Here is a 15844-nt window from a genome sequence, read left to right as displayed (position 1 = left end):
GTGGCTCTAAATATGTTCTTAGAAGTGACTTTCACATGGAAGTGGCGAAAATGTAGTCATTTTTACTTAATATTGAAAATAGTGGGGGCTGGCACTATGGCGTAGCAGTAAAGCCACTGCCTGCAGTGCTAGCATCCCATATGGGCATTGGCATGAGTCCCAGCTGCTCTACTTCCGATCCAGCCCTCTACTGTGCGCTGGGAAAAGCAGTAGAAGATGGCCCTTTGCACATGCATGGGAGATGCAGAAAAAGCTCCTGGCTTCTGGCTTCAGATTGGCACAGCTCCAACTGTTGTGGCCATTTGGGTAGCGAACCAGTGGATGAAAGATCGATCTCTCTCTCTGCCTCTGCCTCTCTATAACTCTTTCAAATAAATAAATCTTTAAAAAATGCAAATTTATCTTCTGAATTCCAATTTTGTTCATTCATTTGCCCACATAGCATCTCTGTGAGGATGTCCAAAATGATAACCCTGATCTATTGAATAAATTCTATGCTACATGTAGATTTCCCATATGAATTAATCTTTGCTTTGTCCTTTTAGGCCAAAAATCAAATTGTTTCTTCGTTGTCTCATATCTCTCATTCAGTGTCAGGGAATCTTATTGGCCTTGTATTTGATACTTACCTGTGATCATTTCTCACCACTTGTATTGCTACTACTTGCCCTAAGTTACTATCTTATCACCTAGATATAGTGATAGTGTATAGTGGCCTCTTTACTAGTATCTGTTTTCATTCTTCTCCATGTAAGATTTGAAAAGTCAGATTGTGTGATTCTTTTGGTTAAAAAATTGTGTTTCCTCATTTCACTAAGAGCAAAACCTAAAGGCTTTTCTGTTACCTATAAGATCTTTGCCTTGTCTGTCTCTTTGTTCCCATTGTTCTCCTTGCTTGTTCTAATCCAGTGCCAACCATATTCTCAGCTTAGGGCCGCTACCTGGAAACTTCTTCCTCCAAAAGGCACTGAATTCATTTCCTTACCTCAGTCAAGGCTTGTTTAAATGTTACATTCTTAAGAAGACTTGGCTTTGATCGCCTTGTATATTTTACTTACTTTTATTTGAGATACCAAGAGAGACAGAGCTCCCATCTGGTAGTTCACTCCTCAGTGCCTGCAACATGGTGGGCTCTCCAAATACCTGTGCAATAAGGCCATGGACTAGGAACTTTAGCAGGGTCTTCCACATGGGTGGCAGGAACCCAGTCACTTGAGCCATAGTGATGGCTCCCCTAGGGAGTGACTGCTCTCCTAGGGACCGCATTAGCAGGAGTTAGGAGCACATCTGGGTGTAGAGCCTAACCACCAATATAGAATGTTGCTTTTTTTTTTTTTTCTAAAGATTCTTTTTATTCATTTGAAAGAGTTATAGAAAGAGGTAGAGCCAGGGAGAGAGAGGACTTCCATCTGCTAGCTCACTCCCCAAATGGCTGCAATGGCCAGAGCTGAGCTGATCCAAGGCCAGGAGCCAGGAACTTCTTCCAGGTCTCCCACACGGGTGCAGGGGCCCAAGGACTTGGGCCATCTTCTACTGCTCTCCCAGGCCACAGCAGAGAGCTGGATGGGAAGTGGAGCAGCTGGGACTCAAACTGGCACCCATATGGGATGCCAGCACTGCAGGCCAGGGCTTTAACCTGCTGCGTCACAGCGCTGGCTTCTAATGTTGCTGTCTTAATTGGTGTCATAACTGTTAAGCTGAACTGCCCCCATCACCCTATTTAAATAGCATTTGTGTTTTCTTTGTCTTTAGTGTTATTTGATTTCTTTTCTCCATAGTGCATACAACCTTCTAACATGTTGTAGAATTTATTTATTATGATTGTCTTCCCTTCTTCCTCTATTACAATGTTAAATCTGTAAGAACAGAAACTTTGTTTTACTAACTTCATATAACAATGCCTGACACATAGTAGGTGCTTAAATATTTGAATAGTGAATAAATCTTTGATTCTTTCTCTAGTGGTAAATTTCTAAATGTGTAATTGTGAAGTCAACAAATAACATTCATCTTAAAGACTTTGCTTGCATATAGTTTAATTACCTTCCATATATGTTGTATTCATTTTCATCCTACCATCATTATATGAACAGAGAATCTCAGTGTTTACTCTTTGATTCTTCTGACTGTATAGTATGTTGCTGGGTCTTTTCAAACTTCTGTTTCCCTGCTTCTGGTTCTCAACTGTGGTGAATGTTTCCTCAAGCGATGTTGATCTTTTCATATTTTTCTCTTAGTGGATTCAGGCCTTAACTTTTTTTTTTTTTTTAAGGTATATTTATTTATGTGAGAGAGAGGGAGGGAGGGAGGAGACAGAAATCTTCCATTCCCTGGTCTGAGTCTCCCACATGGGTGGCAGAGGCTCAGGTAATTGGGCCATAATCTGCTGCTTTTCCCAGGCCATTAGCAGGGAGCTGGATTGGAAGTGGGGAAGCCAGCACATGAACTGCCACGCATATGGGATACCATCCCAGGTGGCAACTTTACCGGCTATGCTATACTGCCAGCCCCAGGCTTTAATTATCCTATCTGTCAGTGATGCAAAAATTTGTCTTTAGTTTGCAGTTAAGTGTATTTCTGTAGCTCCCTGTGGAACATTACTGCTCATTGAACTTGATGTGGTAGAGCATCATATCTAAAACTTAATTTTCCTTTCCTTCCCTTTAAATTTTCCCTTACGGAAAATATGACCATATATCCAGTCTTCTAGAGGCAGAAATTCAAACTCATCTTTGATTTCTTATTACTTCTTTTAAATCTATTCAGATAACTAAGTTTTTATGTATTTCTTACTTCTTCTTCTTAATTTCTTTTTCTCCCATTTCTTACAATGTCCTTTCTTACTCATTTTCTGCAGTTATTACCCATTGCCAGATCTTTATACTTAACCTGATGTATAGTAACTTCATTGTAATTATTTTATAGACATACCCAACCCTGAGTATTTAAGCAAAATGGGAGGAATGCAACACTCTGGGTTAATTACAGCTTTAATTTTGCTAAGCTTCAATGAGATTAAGACATAAATTTGGCATGTTCCTTTTCTTTTTAATTAAGTGAATACAAGCAAGAAATAGTTTGAATGATGACCCTGAAGAATAATATTAGTTAATGCTGAGCCAGTGATAGTTGAATGTCAAGTTGGTGGTGTGCTAGTGGATTAATAGTAGTTTTGTGTTGGTAAAGCAGACGTGTTCTGCCATTTGATGTATTTCCATTAGAACTAAAAATTCTACATACAAATTAACTTCTAAAAGACACTTTTATAGTTGAAGTTGCTTTACATTTTGCCCCCATATCTATAAATGTACTTAGTTTTGACTTCTGCATGCTGTAATCATGCCATATACTACTATTTGATTTTATGGTTATGGTCTCCTGTTTGTCTCTTATGTCTGTATGTCTGTCTTTAGATTTTAAACTCCTTGAACCAGGAATCATGGCTGGCTGACTCATGCCGTGTAGTGCCATACTGGTTGATGACTGCTTTTTTATGCTGGTGGTGATTGATGATGCCTTTGTTATGTATTATATCATTAGGATCAGGATAATACTTTAATTCTAGCTGTTTGGAAAATAAAAGTGATGACTTTAAGGTACTTCAGTGTTTCTTCTACTTTGAATTTCATATGAAGTATTTCGGAGGGAAATTTAAAGCAATAATGTTTTCTCAATCTCTTCTAGCATTTGCTCTTGCGGAATTAATTGACAATTCATTGTCTGCTACTGCTCGTAACGTTGGTATTAGAAAAATACAGATCAAATTGGTAAGAAAATACTACAAAGCAGCTTCATTTTCCCTTTTATAAGTATAGTTTAAGTTTATTGGAGAAAAGTTAGGAAATAAAAGATAAACTAAACGTATAGAAAATTATCTAATGTCTCTTTATCCATTGTTAAACTTTCTTCATATGCCCCTTTTCTGTACATTTATATACAAATAAATGTGAACACACTGCTTTTAATAATTTTCTACTTTTCTTTATAGTACGTTGTAAACATTTGGCATATTGTAAATATTAAGGAATAGAACATTCCATTGTTGCTAAGTGATTTATTGGCTATACTGTAAATTATATAATTAGTCTGTTGATTTTTTTCATGAGAAACAATGCTAGAATAATAAATATACGTTTTTGTGCACAATTTCCTTAAGTTAAATAATGAGAAATAGAATTTCTGCATTAAAGAACAGGAAGAATTCTACAACTTATGATAGACACAACTGAAATGCTTTTCTAAAAGTTGTACTGATGTATGCATGAGCCTGCTGAAACACTTTTTTCATATTTAACTTTTCATGTTGTGAATGTTGATTTGACTTTACTGTCTTTTTGAACTTTTTTTGTTTCATAGCTTTTTGATGAAACACAAGGAAAACCTGCTGTTGCAGTGATAGATAATGGAAGAGGAATGACCTCTAAACAGCTTAACAACTGGGCCGTGTATAGGTTATCAAAATTTACAAGGCAAGGTGACTTTGAAAGGTTAGAAAGCCTTACTTCTTTTTTATGGGTAGCTGTGTGTTTTAATAAGGATAAGAATTTCAGTATGCCTTTAATTACACATGCGTTGGAGGTTTTGATGTCCATTTATTTGTTACAGAATTTTAATGATCAAGATGCAGAATAGGCAGATCTGTATAATATTGTGCCTTTCCATTGAGAAATAGGAGTTAGGTTGATATGTTGAGTATCTTGGAGCCTTTCTTTCCCTTTTTGCTTTTGAATTAAAATGTGATGAAAACTCTATAGCCGATAGATCAGTAGAATGTGGTTTTTGCTTTTGTTTTTAAGATTTATTTGTTTATTTGGAAGGCAGAACAACAGAGAGAGAGATCAGTAGAATGTGGTTTTTGCTTTTGTTTTTAAGATTATTTGTTTATTTGGAAGGCAGAACAACAGAGAGAGAGAGAGAGAGAGAGAATCTTCTGTTTGTTAGTTTACTCCCCAAATAGCCATGACAGTCAGGGCTTGGCCAGGCTAAAGCCAGGAGCTTGGAACTCGATCCAGTTTCCCGCTGGGGTGGCAGGGGCACAAGCACTTGGGTGATTTTCTATTGCTTTCCCAGGCACATTAGGAGGGAACTGGATTGGAAGCAGAGGAGCTGGGACTCAAACCGGTTCTCTAGTAAAGGATGTCAGTGCTGTAAAGGGTACCATAATGGTGGCCCCGGTAGAATGGTTTTAAAACAGGCTGTAGAAGTCACCTTTAAAAAAAAAAAAATATATATATATATATATATATTTATTTATTTATTTGAAAGGCAGAGCTATAGAGAGAGGGAGAGGCAGAGAGAAAGGTCTTCCATCTGCTGGTTCACTCTCCAAATGGCCGCAGTGGCCGGAGCTGGGCTGATCCAAAACCAGAAGCTAGGAGCTTCTTCCGGGTCTCCCATGTGGATGCAGAGGCCATCTTCCACTGCTTTCCCAGGCCACAGGCAGAGAGCTGGATTGGAAGGGGAGCAGCTGGGACATGAACCAGTGCCCATATGGGATGCTAGCAATACAGGAGGAGGCTTAGCCTACCACGCCATAGCGCTGGTCTCCAGAAGTCACTTCTTGCCATTTGAAAAATTTCTAAAACCACATGTTGTTCTTGGAACTTACTATTGCTCTACCTTTGGGGCTTTGTGTGTGTGTGTGTTTTAAGATTTATTCATTTATTTGAGAGGCAGAGTTCGATAAAGAGAGAGAGATCTTCCATCCACTGGTTCATTCCCTCAAATGGCTGCAAAGACTGGGGCTGGGCCAGGCCAGAGCCAGGAGCCAGAAGCTGCATCCAGGTTTTCCACGTAGATACATGGCCCAAGGACTTGGCCATCCTCTGCTGGTTTCCCAGACATACCAACAGACAACTAGATCAGCAGTAGAGCAGCCAGGGCTTGAACTGGTGCCTGTATGGAATGCCAACACTGCAAGCCATGGCTTTAACCCATTGAGCCACAGCACTGTCCCTTTGGGTCTCTGTTTTGTGAAAAGTCATAGCTATTAGGGAATAGACTCTAGTCATAGTCATAAGTTTTATATTGGAATTTGCATGTGCAAAATATCCTGAAGAGAATGTGGTAAGTAAAACAACATGTACTAAAATCTTTGAGAGAAGATTTATTCTTGGGATGTTAGCATTACCCTGAGAGGAAGAATTTGACCCATGACTTTTTTTTTTTTTTCTTTTGACCCATGACTTTTGAAGTGTTGATCTACGTTGTATATGTAACATACTTGGTAAGAATTTCTTGACATTCCTATTAAGTAGTTTTTGTTCATAACTTCTTTTGCTCTTTGCTGTGTCAAAAAAAGTCTACCACATTTAAGGTTCAAATCTTAATAATGTGTTAATAGCACATTTATCACTTCAGAGTGCCAGCACTTTACAAATTTTTGTCAAATTTTAGACTTTCAGTGCAATTTCCTGAGAATATAGTGAAGAATGAGAGGTCTTGTATCAGTAGGCCTGGTTTGATTGGCTTGGTTTAAATTTTAGCCTTGCCACTTAGTTGACAGGCAGAATTAGACAGTGAGAGAGACAGAGAGAAAGGTCTTCCTTCTGCTGGTTCACCCCCCAAATGGCCGCCACAGTCAGCACACTGCGCCAATCTGAAGCCAGAAGCCAGGTGCTTCTTCCTGGTTTCCCATGCAGGCGCAGGAGCCCAAGCTCGTGGGCCATCCTCCACTGCCTTCCCGGGCCACAGCAGAGAGCTGGACTGGAAGAGGAGCAACCGGGACTAGAAACTGGCGCCCATATGGGATGCCGGCGCCGCAAGGCGGAGGATTAACCAAGGGAGCCAGGGCGCTGGCCCAGTTGTGTGACATTGATCAGTGTACTTTACTTCTCTGTGTCTCAGTTTACATAGCTGTAGTATGGTAAAATACCCCATAAGATTTTGAGAAGACTGAGTTATTATATGTAAGATCTTGAGACATGGTAAGCAATCAGTAAATGCAATCTAACATTTTAGTTCTGTCTCATTTCTGACCTCAGACTTTTCTACAACCATTCATTCTTACTATTATGAACACATACCACTTACAAAATTTACAAAATAACCAAGGAAAAGGTAAACAACATTGTCTTATATTCTAAGGATAGGATTTAGCACATGATTGCAGTATTAGATAGAAAGGAAAGGAGAACAGAAAATATCAGTTAAATCAGTTGAAAGAGTAGAAAGAATGGATTGTGTGGTTTATTAAAATTAAATCTTCACTGGATTTTTGGGAAATTGACCCTGGTTTTTCTGTAGATCTTAGCAAAACACAACTTTGAAATTTAGCTTGAACGTTAGAGAAATTTCACTTTCTGGTAAGAATCTTCATGTTGCTAGTTTTGCTTCTAGCTTTATAGGTGACATGTCAGTAAGTAGTTGCTGTTAACATTGTGGTGTACTCATACCGTCTTTGATTCTAGAACCAGTCCTTTGACCCACTCTAGTTTCTTTCAGTATCATCAGATACAGTTCGTCAGCCCCCTAGTTTTTACTCCTGTAAAAGAAATTACCAGTACATTTATTACTTACAATTCAGCTTTTACTGGATACATAAAGATAACATAAGAACTCTGGAAGAAAAAGAAGGCTAAAGGTACAAAATTGATGACAGTCTTGGTCTGTAACTTATGTTGGAGAGAAACAGAAGTAAATGAAAAGTAACATAAGCATTTCATTTATAAATACTGTGAAGAGAATGTGGACTAATAAGATAGGGCTGATGAACATCTTCTTTAGATAGTGTGGTTAGAGAAGAGTGCCTCTTTGAGGTTATATTTGAGTTGAAGAATAAATGATTATAGCAAAGCAACCAAATGGAAGAGAGTAATCCAAGTAGAAGGAGCATCATCAAAGGCAAAGATTCTATGGGCTGACATTGTGGCTTAGTGAGTAAGAGCCTCTGCTTGCAACCCTGGCATTCTATATTGGCCCTCCTTTATGTCCTGGCTGCTCCACTTCCCATCCAGCTCCCTGCTAATGGGCAGAGAAAAGCAGTGGAAGATGGCTTAAGTGCCTGAGTCCCTGCCACCTGGACTTGGAAGAAGCTCCTGGCTTTGGCCTGGCCCAGTGCTCTATGTTATGGTCTTTTGGGGAGTGAACCAGCAAGTGGAACATATCTCTCGCTCCTTGCCTTCATCTCTGTCTCTTTCTCTATCTCTGACTTCCAAATATATAAATAAGTTTTTTTTTTAAAGGGCAAAGATTCTGAAATTGTGACAGTCTTGTTTGAGGGACAAAAAAGGGGCCAGTGTGGTTGGATCATAATATATAAAGGGGAGAGAAGAGGGAGATGATGTGGGAGTTCTAATTTGGCCATTTTCTTCATAGCTTTCATTCACCCGGGAACTGCTCTCTCACCCTCCTTTTATTTTGAAAAGTTTGAAGCCAGCAGATAAGCATCCATATAGCCTTCATCTAGATTTATCAATTAACATTTTGTCACATTTATTATCTGTATGCATGCACATGCACTCTTTCCTAAATCATAACATTTCACTCCAAAAAACTTCATTATGTACTTCTTGAGAATGAGGTTGTTCTTATAGTCATAAATTTATAATCACACCCAAGAAATTTATTGCTGATGGAACAATATCTAATATCCCATATTTGGGTTTTGTGGAGTTTTTTGTTATATCTGTGTGATCTTTTTCTGTGATAGTTCTCACCTTTTGTGTTTTTCACTATTATTATTTATAGAGTTCAGGCTAGTTTTCCTAAAGAATGGCCCAGAAACTGGATATGAGAATTTGCTGAACACTAATCTTCGCTCAGCATTTTAAAACATTTAAAAAATATTTATTTATTTATTTGAAAGGTAGAGCAACAGAGAGAGAAGAATATATAGAGATCTTCCATCATCTGGGTCACTCACCAAATGCCTGCAGTATCCAGTGCTGGGCCAGGCCAAAGCCGGGATCTCAGAACTTGATCCAGGTCTTCTCACATGGATGACACGGACTTAACCACTTGAACTATGATCTGCTGCCTTTCAGTATCATGTTAGCCAGAAGCTGAATTGGAAATGTAGTAGCCAGGACTCAAACCAGGCACTCTGACTTGCTTGCAGGCACCCTAGGAGGCAGCTTAACCCACTGCACTACCATACACACACCTGCTCAGCATTATATCTATTTAATAAAAAGGTTGACATTCTACAGTGAATATCTGTATACCATTGATCATTGCTTTACTATATTACCTATCCATCCCACTGATCACTGTCTTTTTTTTTTAATATAGTTTAAAATAAATTACACGTATCAATATAGACTTCCAACTTATATTTAAAGCAGGGTGTGGGACATCCTGCCCGTGGGTCTTATATAGAAATCATTTGGTCTGGCTCTGCCAAGGCAACTGCAAGCAGGACTCGAAAGGCAGTAAATCTGTAGGAAGCTAATTGTTTTTCCCAAAGATTTATGTATTTATTTGAAAGGCATAGTTACAGAGAATCAGAGACAGGGAGAGCGAGAGAGGTCTTCTATCCTCTGGTTCCCTCCATCACCTCTGCAGTGGCCAGAGGTGTACTGATCTGGAGTCAGGAGCTTCTTCTAGGTCTTACACAGGGCTCCAAGAACTTGGGCATCTTCTACTGCTTTCCCAGGCCATAGCAGAGAGGTAGATCAGAAGTGGAATAGCCGGGACTCGAACCGGTGCCCATATGGGATGCTAGCATTGCAGGCGGCGGCGGCAGCTTTCTTTCTTTCTTTCTTTTTTTTTTTTTTTTTTGACAGGCAGAGTGGACAGTGAGAGAGAGAGACAGAGAGAAAGGTCTTCCTTTGCCGTTGGTTCACCCTCCAATGGCCGGCCGGCGCCGCAGCGGCTTTACGCACTATGCTACAGCAGGCTAATTTTTAAGTTGATAATTTTCTATGGCCCTCAAATGATACTATAAGTATCCAAATGGCTCTTGGCTGAAAAAAGGTTCTGTACTCCTGATAAAGTGTTGATAACATTATCTAGAGTTCAGTAATTTATATTCTTATGGAATAAAATTTATCCACAGTAAAATGCTCATGTTTATCCTTAAGTGTCTGCTGAATTTATTTTTTACGGAGATATAATTTATGTACTATAATATTCACTGTGTTAAAACATACAGTTCAGTTGGGCAGTTGTTACCAATTCCAGGACATTTTCACCACTCCAAAAGAAATGTTTTACTGAGGTATAATCACTTCTTCAGCTTCCTCACTCCTGTCAATCACTAATATATTCTGTTTATAATTGTTAATTTACATTTTTAGATGTTTTTTAGGGATTCTGATGCATTTTTTAAAGACTTACTTATTTATTTGAAAGTTGAGTTACACAGAGAGAGAAGGAGAGGTAGAGAGAGGTCTTCCATCCTCTGGTTCACTCCCCAATTGGCCGTAATGGCAGGAGCAGTGCCAGTTCGAAGCCAGGAGGTTCTTCTGGGTCTTCTACAGGGGTGCAGGGGCCCAAGGACTTGGCCATCTTCTTCTACATTCCGAAGCCATAGCAGAGAGCTGGATCGAAAGTGGAGCAGCTATGACTTGAACCAGCACCTATATGGGATGCTGGCTTTGCAGGCAGTTGCTTTACCTGCTATGCTACAGTGCCGGCCCCAATGATGCATTTTAATTTAAAATAATACAGTTTGGATTAATGCCAACTGAATGTCTGTAGTACATAGAAAGTTTGCTTCTATATGGCTTCATTTCCCAGCCGACTTCCATGTGCTGCTATTTTCATGTAAATGACATTCTTATATATTAGAACCTTGACAGCAGAGTTTTTTACCTACTGTTTTATGGAATTATCTGTTACATCAGAAACATTATAAAGAATACATTAATACTGCCTTTTCTATTTATCTGTGTAGTTACCACTACCATAATTTTTTTTTTCAAAGATTTATTTATTTGAAAGGCAGAGTTAGAGAGAGGTAGAGGCAGGGGGAGAGAAAGAGAGATCTTCAATACACTGGTTCACTCCCCCAGATGGCCGCAATGGCTGGCGCTGTGCCTGTCTGAAGCCAGGAGCTTCTTTTGAGTCTCCCATGTGGGTGAAGGGGCCCAAGGACATGGACCATCTTCCAGTGCTTTCCCAGGCAATAGCAGAGAGCTGGATCAAAGTGGGACAGCTGGGACTTGAACCAGCAATCATATGGGATGCTGACACTACAGGTGGTGTATGTACCCACTATGCCACAGCACTGGCCCCTACTTTTTTTTTTTTTTTAAAGATTTATTTATTTGAAAGAGTTAAAGAGAGGTAGAGATAGAGATCTGCCATTTATATTTCACTCCACAGATGGCTACAATGGCCAGTACTGAGCCAGGCTGAAGCCAGGAACTTCATCCAGGCCTTCCATGTGGGTGGCAGGGGCACCAGCACTTGAACCACCTCTGCTGCTTTTCTCTGCCCATTAGCAGGGAGCTGGATGGGAAGTGGAGCAGCCAGGACACTAACCAGTGCCAGTATAGGATGCCATCATTGCAGGTGGCAGCTTTACCTGCTGTGCCATAATGCCATTCCCATAATATTTTTTTAAAGGATTTATTTATTTTCATGAAAATCAGTTATACACAGAGAGAAGGAAGGTAGAGAGGGAGACCTCTTCCATCTGCTGGTTCACTCCCCTATTTGCCACAACAGCCGGAGCTGCGCAGATCTGAAGTCAGGAGCCAGGAGCTTCTTCTGGGTCTTCCACTTGGGTGCAGGTTTCCAAAGACCTGGGCCATCCTCCACTGCTTTCCCAGGCCATAGCAGAGAGCTGGATCAGAAATGGAACAGCTAGGACTCGAACCAGCACCCATATGGAATGCCAGCACTGCACATGGTGGCTTTACCTGCTATGCCACAGCTCTGGCCCCATATTGCTCTTCATTCATGCATATTTGAGTTACTTTCTGAAGTTATTTCATTTTAGTATAAAGGGCTTTCTTCAATAGCACATATAGGACTATCTACTAGTTACTAATTCCTCTAGGTTTTTTTTTTTAATCTGGGACTATCTTAGTACCGGTGCTGTGGCGCAGCGGATTAAAGACCTGGCCTGAAGTGCTGGCATCCCATATGGGCACTGGTTCTTATCCCAGCTGCTCCTCTTCCGATCCAGCTCTCTGCTATGGCCTGGAATAGCAGTGGAAGATGGCCCAAGTCCTTGGGCCCCTGCACCCACGTGGGAGACCCAGAAGAAGCTCCTGGCTCCTGGCTTTGGATAGACACAGCTCCAGCCATTGCGGCCATCTTGGGGAGTGAACCAGCGGGTAGAAAACCTCTTTCTCTGTCTCTACCTCTCTCTGTAACTCTATCTTTCAAATAAATAAAATAAAGCTTTTAAAAAAAACCCTGAGAATATCCTATTTTTTGTTATTGATATCTACTTTTGCTGGATAAAGAAGTTTTAGCTGGTTGTCTTTTTCTTTGAATACTTTTTTTTTTTTTTTTTTTTTGACAGGCAGAGTGGATAGTGAGAGAGAGAGAGACAGAGAGGAAGGTCTTCCTTTTTGCCGTTGGTTCACCCTCCAGTGGCCGCTGCAGACAGCACATCTCGCTGATCCGAAGCCAGGAGCCAGGTGCTTCTCCTGGTCTCTCATGCGGGTGCAGGGCCCAAGCACTTGGGCCATCCTCCACTGCCTTCCCGGGCCATAGCAGAGAGCTGGCCTGGAAGAGGGGCAACCGGGATAGAGTCCGGCACCCCAACCGGGACTAGAACCCGGTGTGCCGGCGCTGCAAGGCGGAGGATTGGCCTGTTAAGCCACGGTGCCGGCCATCTTTGAATACTTTCTGCGAACCCACTGACACTTTCCATGGCTCCTAATAAGTGATCAGCTGTTAGTCTTATTGAGGGGCATATCTGTTTAACAAATCAGCTCTCTTGTTGCTTTGGATGTTCTGTCTTTGTGTCTGATTTTTTTACAGTTGAACTCTGATGTGTCAGGGTGTGGATCTTTTTTGAGACATCCTTTATGGAGTTCAGTTAATTTCATGGCTGTGTAGAGTATTTTCCATAAAATATGGGAAAGTTTGAACCATTATATTTCTGTATTTTTTTGGATGCATTTCCTATAACTCTTCTTAACCCTACATTGGTACAATTAATAGTATCCTAAAGGTCTCAGATTCTCTGTTCATTTTTTTCTTTTTTAATTGTTAACTTTTTTATTGTTTTTCATTTTTTATTATGTTTTTTTTTTGCTCTTTAGATGGAATAATCTCAAGTCATTTTGTCTTCAAATCCATGGGTTATTTATTCTGCCAGCTGAAATCTGCTTAAGCATCTCTCAAGTGAATTTCTCATCTCCATTCTTTCCAAATTTTAAAATTTCTTTTATGTCAGTTTGGGTGGTTTTTTTATTGTTGTTATTTTAAGATTTATTTAGTTAGTTATTTGAAAGGTAAAGTGACAGAGAAAAAGACAACTTCCATGCACTGATTCACTCCCCAAATGCTATCACAGCAAGGCCTCGGCCAGGCCAAAACCAGGAACTCAGTCTGGGTTTCCCACATGCCTGACAGGAACCCAAGGATCCTGGCCATCATCTGTTATCTCTCAGGTACAAATAACAGGAAACTTGATCAGAAGTGGAGATGGGACTTAATCTCTGGCCTTTGATACAACATGTAAGCATCCCAAGTGACAGCCTAACCTGTTTTACCACAGTACCCACCCAGGCCCCCCCCTTTTTTTTTTCCATTTCTGCGTCTATTGATTTGAAATACTGTTCTTAAATTTTTTTTTAGTTCATTAGACATAGTTTCTGTTAGCTCTTTAAATATATTTAATGTGATTGAATCCAGTATCTCAGATTTTTCTGGGATGATTTCTACTAATTGCCTTTGTGTTTGTGTGAACCATACATTGATATTTCTTTTCATGGCTTGTAATTATTTGTTGAAATGGACGTTTTAAATAATATAGTGTGGCAGCTTTGGGAATCTAATCCTTTCTACTCCGTAGGACTTGTTACTTCTATTTGTTGTTTATTAGTGTAGTGGATTCCTTGGCCTGATTATGTATAAAGTCCATCCTTTATCTTGTGTTATTATACAAGTCTCTGCCTGGTTAGCTTAGTGGTCAGCTAATGATTTCTTAAATGAACCACTAAGTCTTCCAGCTTTTACTGAGGGACTTTGTGTGCATAATGGGCTATGTTTTTAATGCTCTGCTTGCAATATATAATTCATCCTTAGCTTTCCCTTCTTACACAGAACTTCAAGGTGAGCCAGAGTTGGTGAATAGGACCTTCTCATTTTTTTTATGTATTTGTTTATTTGAGAGACAATGAGAAAGAGAGGAAAAAGAATTTTTATCTGCTTATTCACTCCCCAAATGCCCACAGTGGCCAGGACTGGGATGGGTGAGATAAAAACCAGGAGTCAGGAATTCAATCCAGATGTACTTGTATGACAGGAATACAATTACTTGAGCCATCACTGCTGTCTCCCAGGGTCTGTATTGACAAGAAACTGGCAGAGTCAGGAGCTGAGCACTGAACCCAGGTACTTTGATGTCACAATGCAGGTGTCTTAACCACTAGGCCAAACCCCTGCCCCCTCAGTTCTTTCTTGAGCATGGATATAGTCCTGTGCGTGGGTGTACCTTGCTAATTCTCTCGAATATTTTCAACTTTTAGAAACCATCATATTGTGGCTCAACAGGTTAAGCTGCCATTTGTAGTCCTGGTGTCCAGTTCACGTTTTGGCTGCTCCACTTCTGATCTAGTTCCCTGCTAATGTGTCTGGGAAAGTGGTGGAAGATGGCCCAAGTACTTGGGCCCTACCACCATGAGAAACCTGGAGTTCCAAAAAAGTTGACAATTTGGGGGATTATGAGAATTACTTTTATCAATGAATAGATTTTCGGAGATCTTTAGCACTGCCATTTTGGAAGTGTTCATTCTGTTTACTTATTTTTGAAATGCATATACCTGTGTAACACAGCCTTCCTGTTAAGGTACTAGATTACGTGCACCTAGAGAATTCGCTCATAACCCAGCTAATATTGTAGTTACTGCTTTAGAAGTTAACTTGAATACCTAGAGTATAATTCTGAAAATGTGTGTTCATTTTGTAGAGGTAGGAAGTGTGCTAATTTAGGTCAGCTGACTAACTCTACTTTAGGTGTGTGTTGAATCAGTGCTATTTTCTGAACTTTGAACTTGCTCAGCAATCTAAAAGTTCTTGACAGGGCCATTTTGGGGAAAATAAAAATGACATGCTTCCTGGCTTCTCCACTTTTGATATAGCTCTCTGCTATGTCCTAGAAAAGCAGTAAAAGATGCCCTAAGTCCATGGACCCCTGCACCCATGTGGGAGACCCGGAAGAAGCTACTGGCTTCGGATCGGTGCAGCTTCAACTGTTGTGGCTATCTGGGAGTGAACCAGTGGAGGGAAGACCACCCCCCTCTGCTTCTGCCTTTCAAATAAAATAATCTTTTTTTAAAAAATGGCATGCTGCGGACGTTGCCTTGTAACAGCCAGGGTTAGCCACCTCCCACGGTCTACTTCAGCATTAATCTGGAACTAGGAAATAAACTCCGGTATTCTCATGTGGGATGTGGGTATCTTATCACTAGGCTAGATACTCATATCCAGTATATTTTTATTTCTTTTTTAACTTGTTCTTTGACCACTAGATTGTTTTAGGAGTATGTTTTTTAATTTCCAGCTGTTCCCAACAAATTTTCCTGTTGCTTTTCTGTTGATTTTTTTTTTTTTTAAGATTTATTTTATTTATTTGAAAGACGGAGTTACAGAAAGAGGTAGAGACAGAGAGAAAGAGAGAGAGGTCTTCCATCCGCTGGTTCACTCCCCGTGTGGCCTCAATGGCTGGAGCTGAGCCACTCTGAATCCAGGAGCCAGGAGCTTCTTCCGAGTCTCT

At 40.2% G+C, this 15844-nt stretch overlaps 1 protein-coding gene across 3 annotated transcripts in view; it reads left to right on the top strand.

Annotated features, from left to right (window-relative positions):
* Nucleotides 1-15844, top strand: part of SMCHD1 (structural maintenance of chromosomes flexible hinge domain containing 1) — a 168198-nt gene that overhangs the window by 13208 nt on the left and 139146 nt on the right. For all 3 annotated transcript variants that reach the window (XM_062201421.1, XM_062201419.1, XM_062201420.1), the window contains exons 4-5: nucleotides 3685-3767; nucleotides 4357-4487. In XM_062201421.1, the coding sequence (XP_062057405.1) occupies nucleotides 3685-3767; nucleotides 4357-4487 (214 nt within the window). The remainder of the gene's footprint in view (nucleotides 1-3684; nucleotides 3768-4356; nucleotides 4488-15844) is intronic.

This window comes from Lepus europaeus, chromosome 9 (genome assembly GCF_033115175.1).
Source record: "Lepus europaeus isolate LE1 chromosome 9, mLepTim1.pri, whole genome shotgun sequence".
Taxonomy (NCBI): domain Eukaryota; kingdom Metazoa; phylum Chordata; class Mammalia; order Lagomorpha; family Leporidae; genus Lepus; species Lepus europaeus.
The sequence above is the reverse complement of the archived record's forward strand: the minus strand, read 5'-3'. Positions and strand labels throughout refer to the sequence as shown.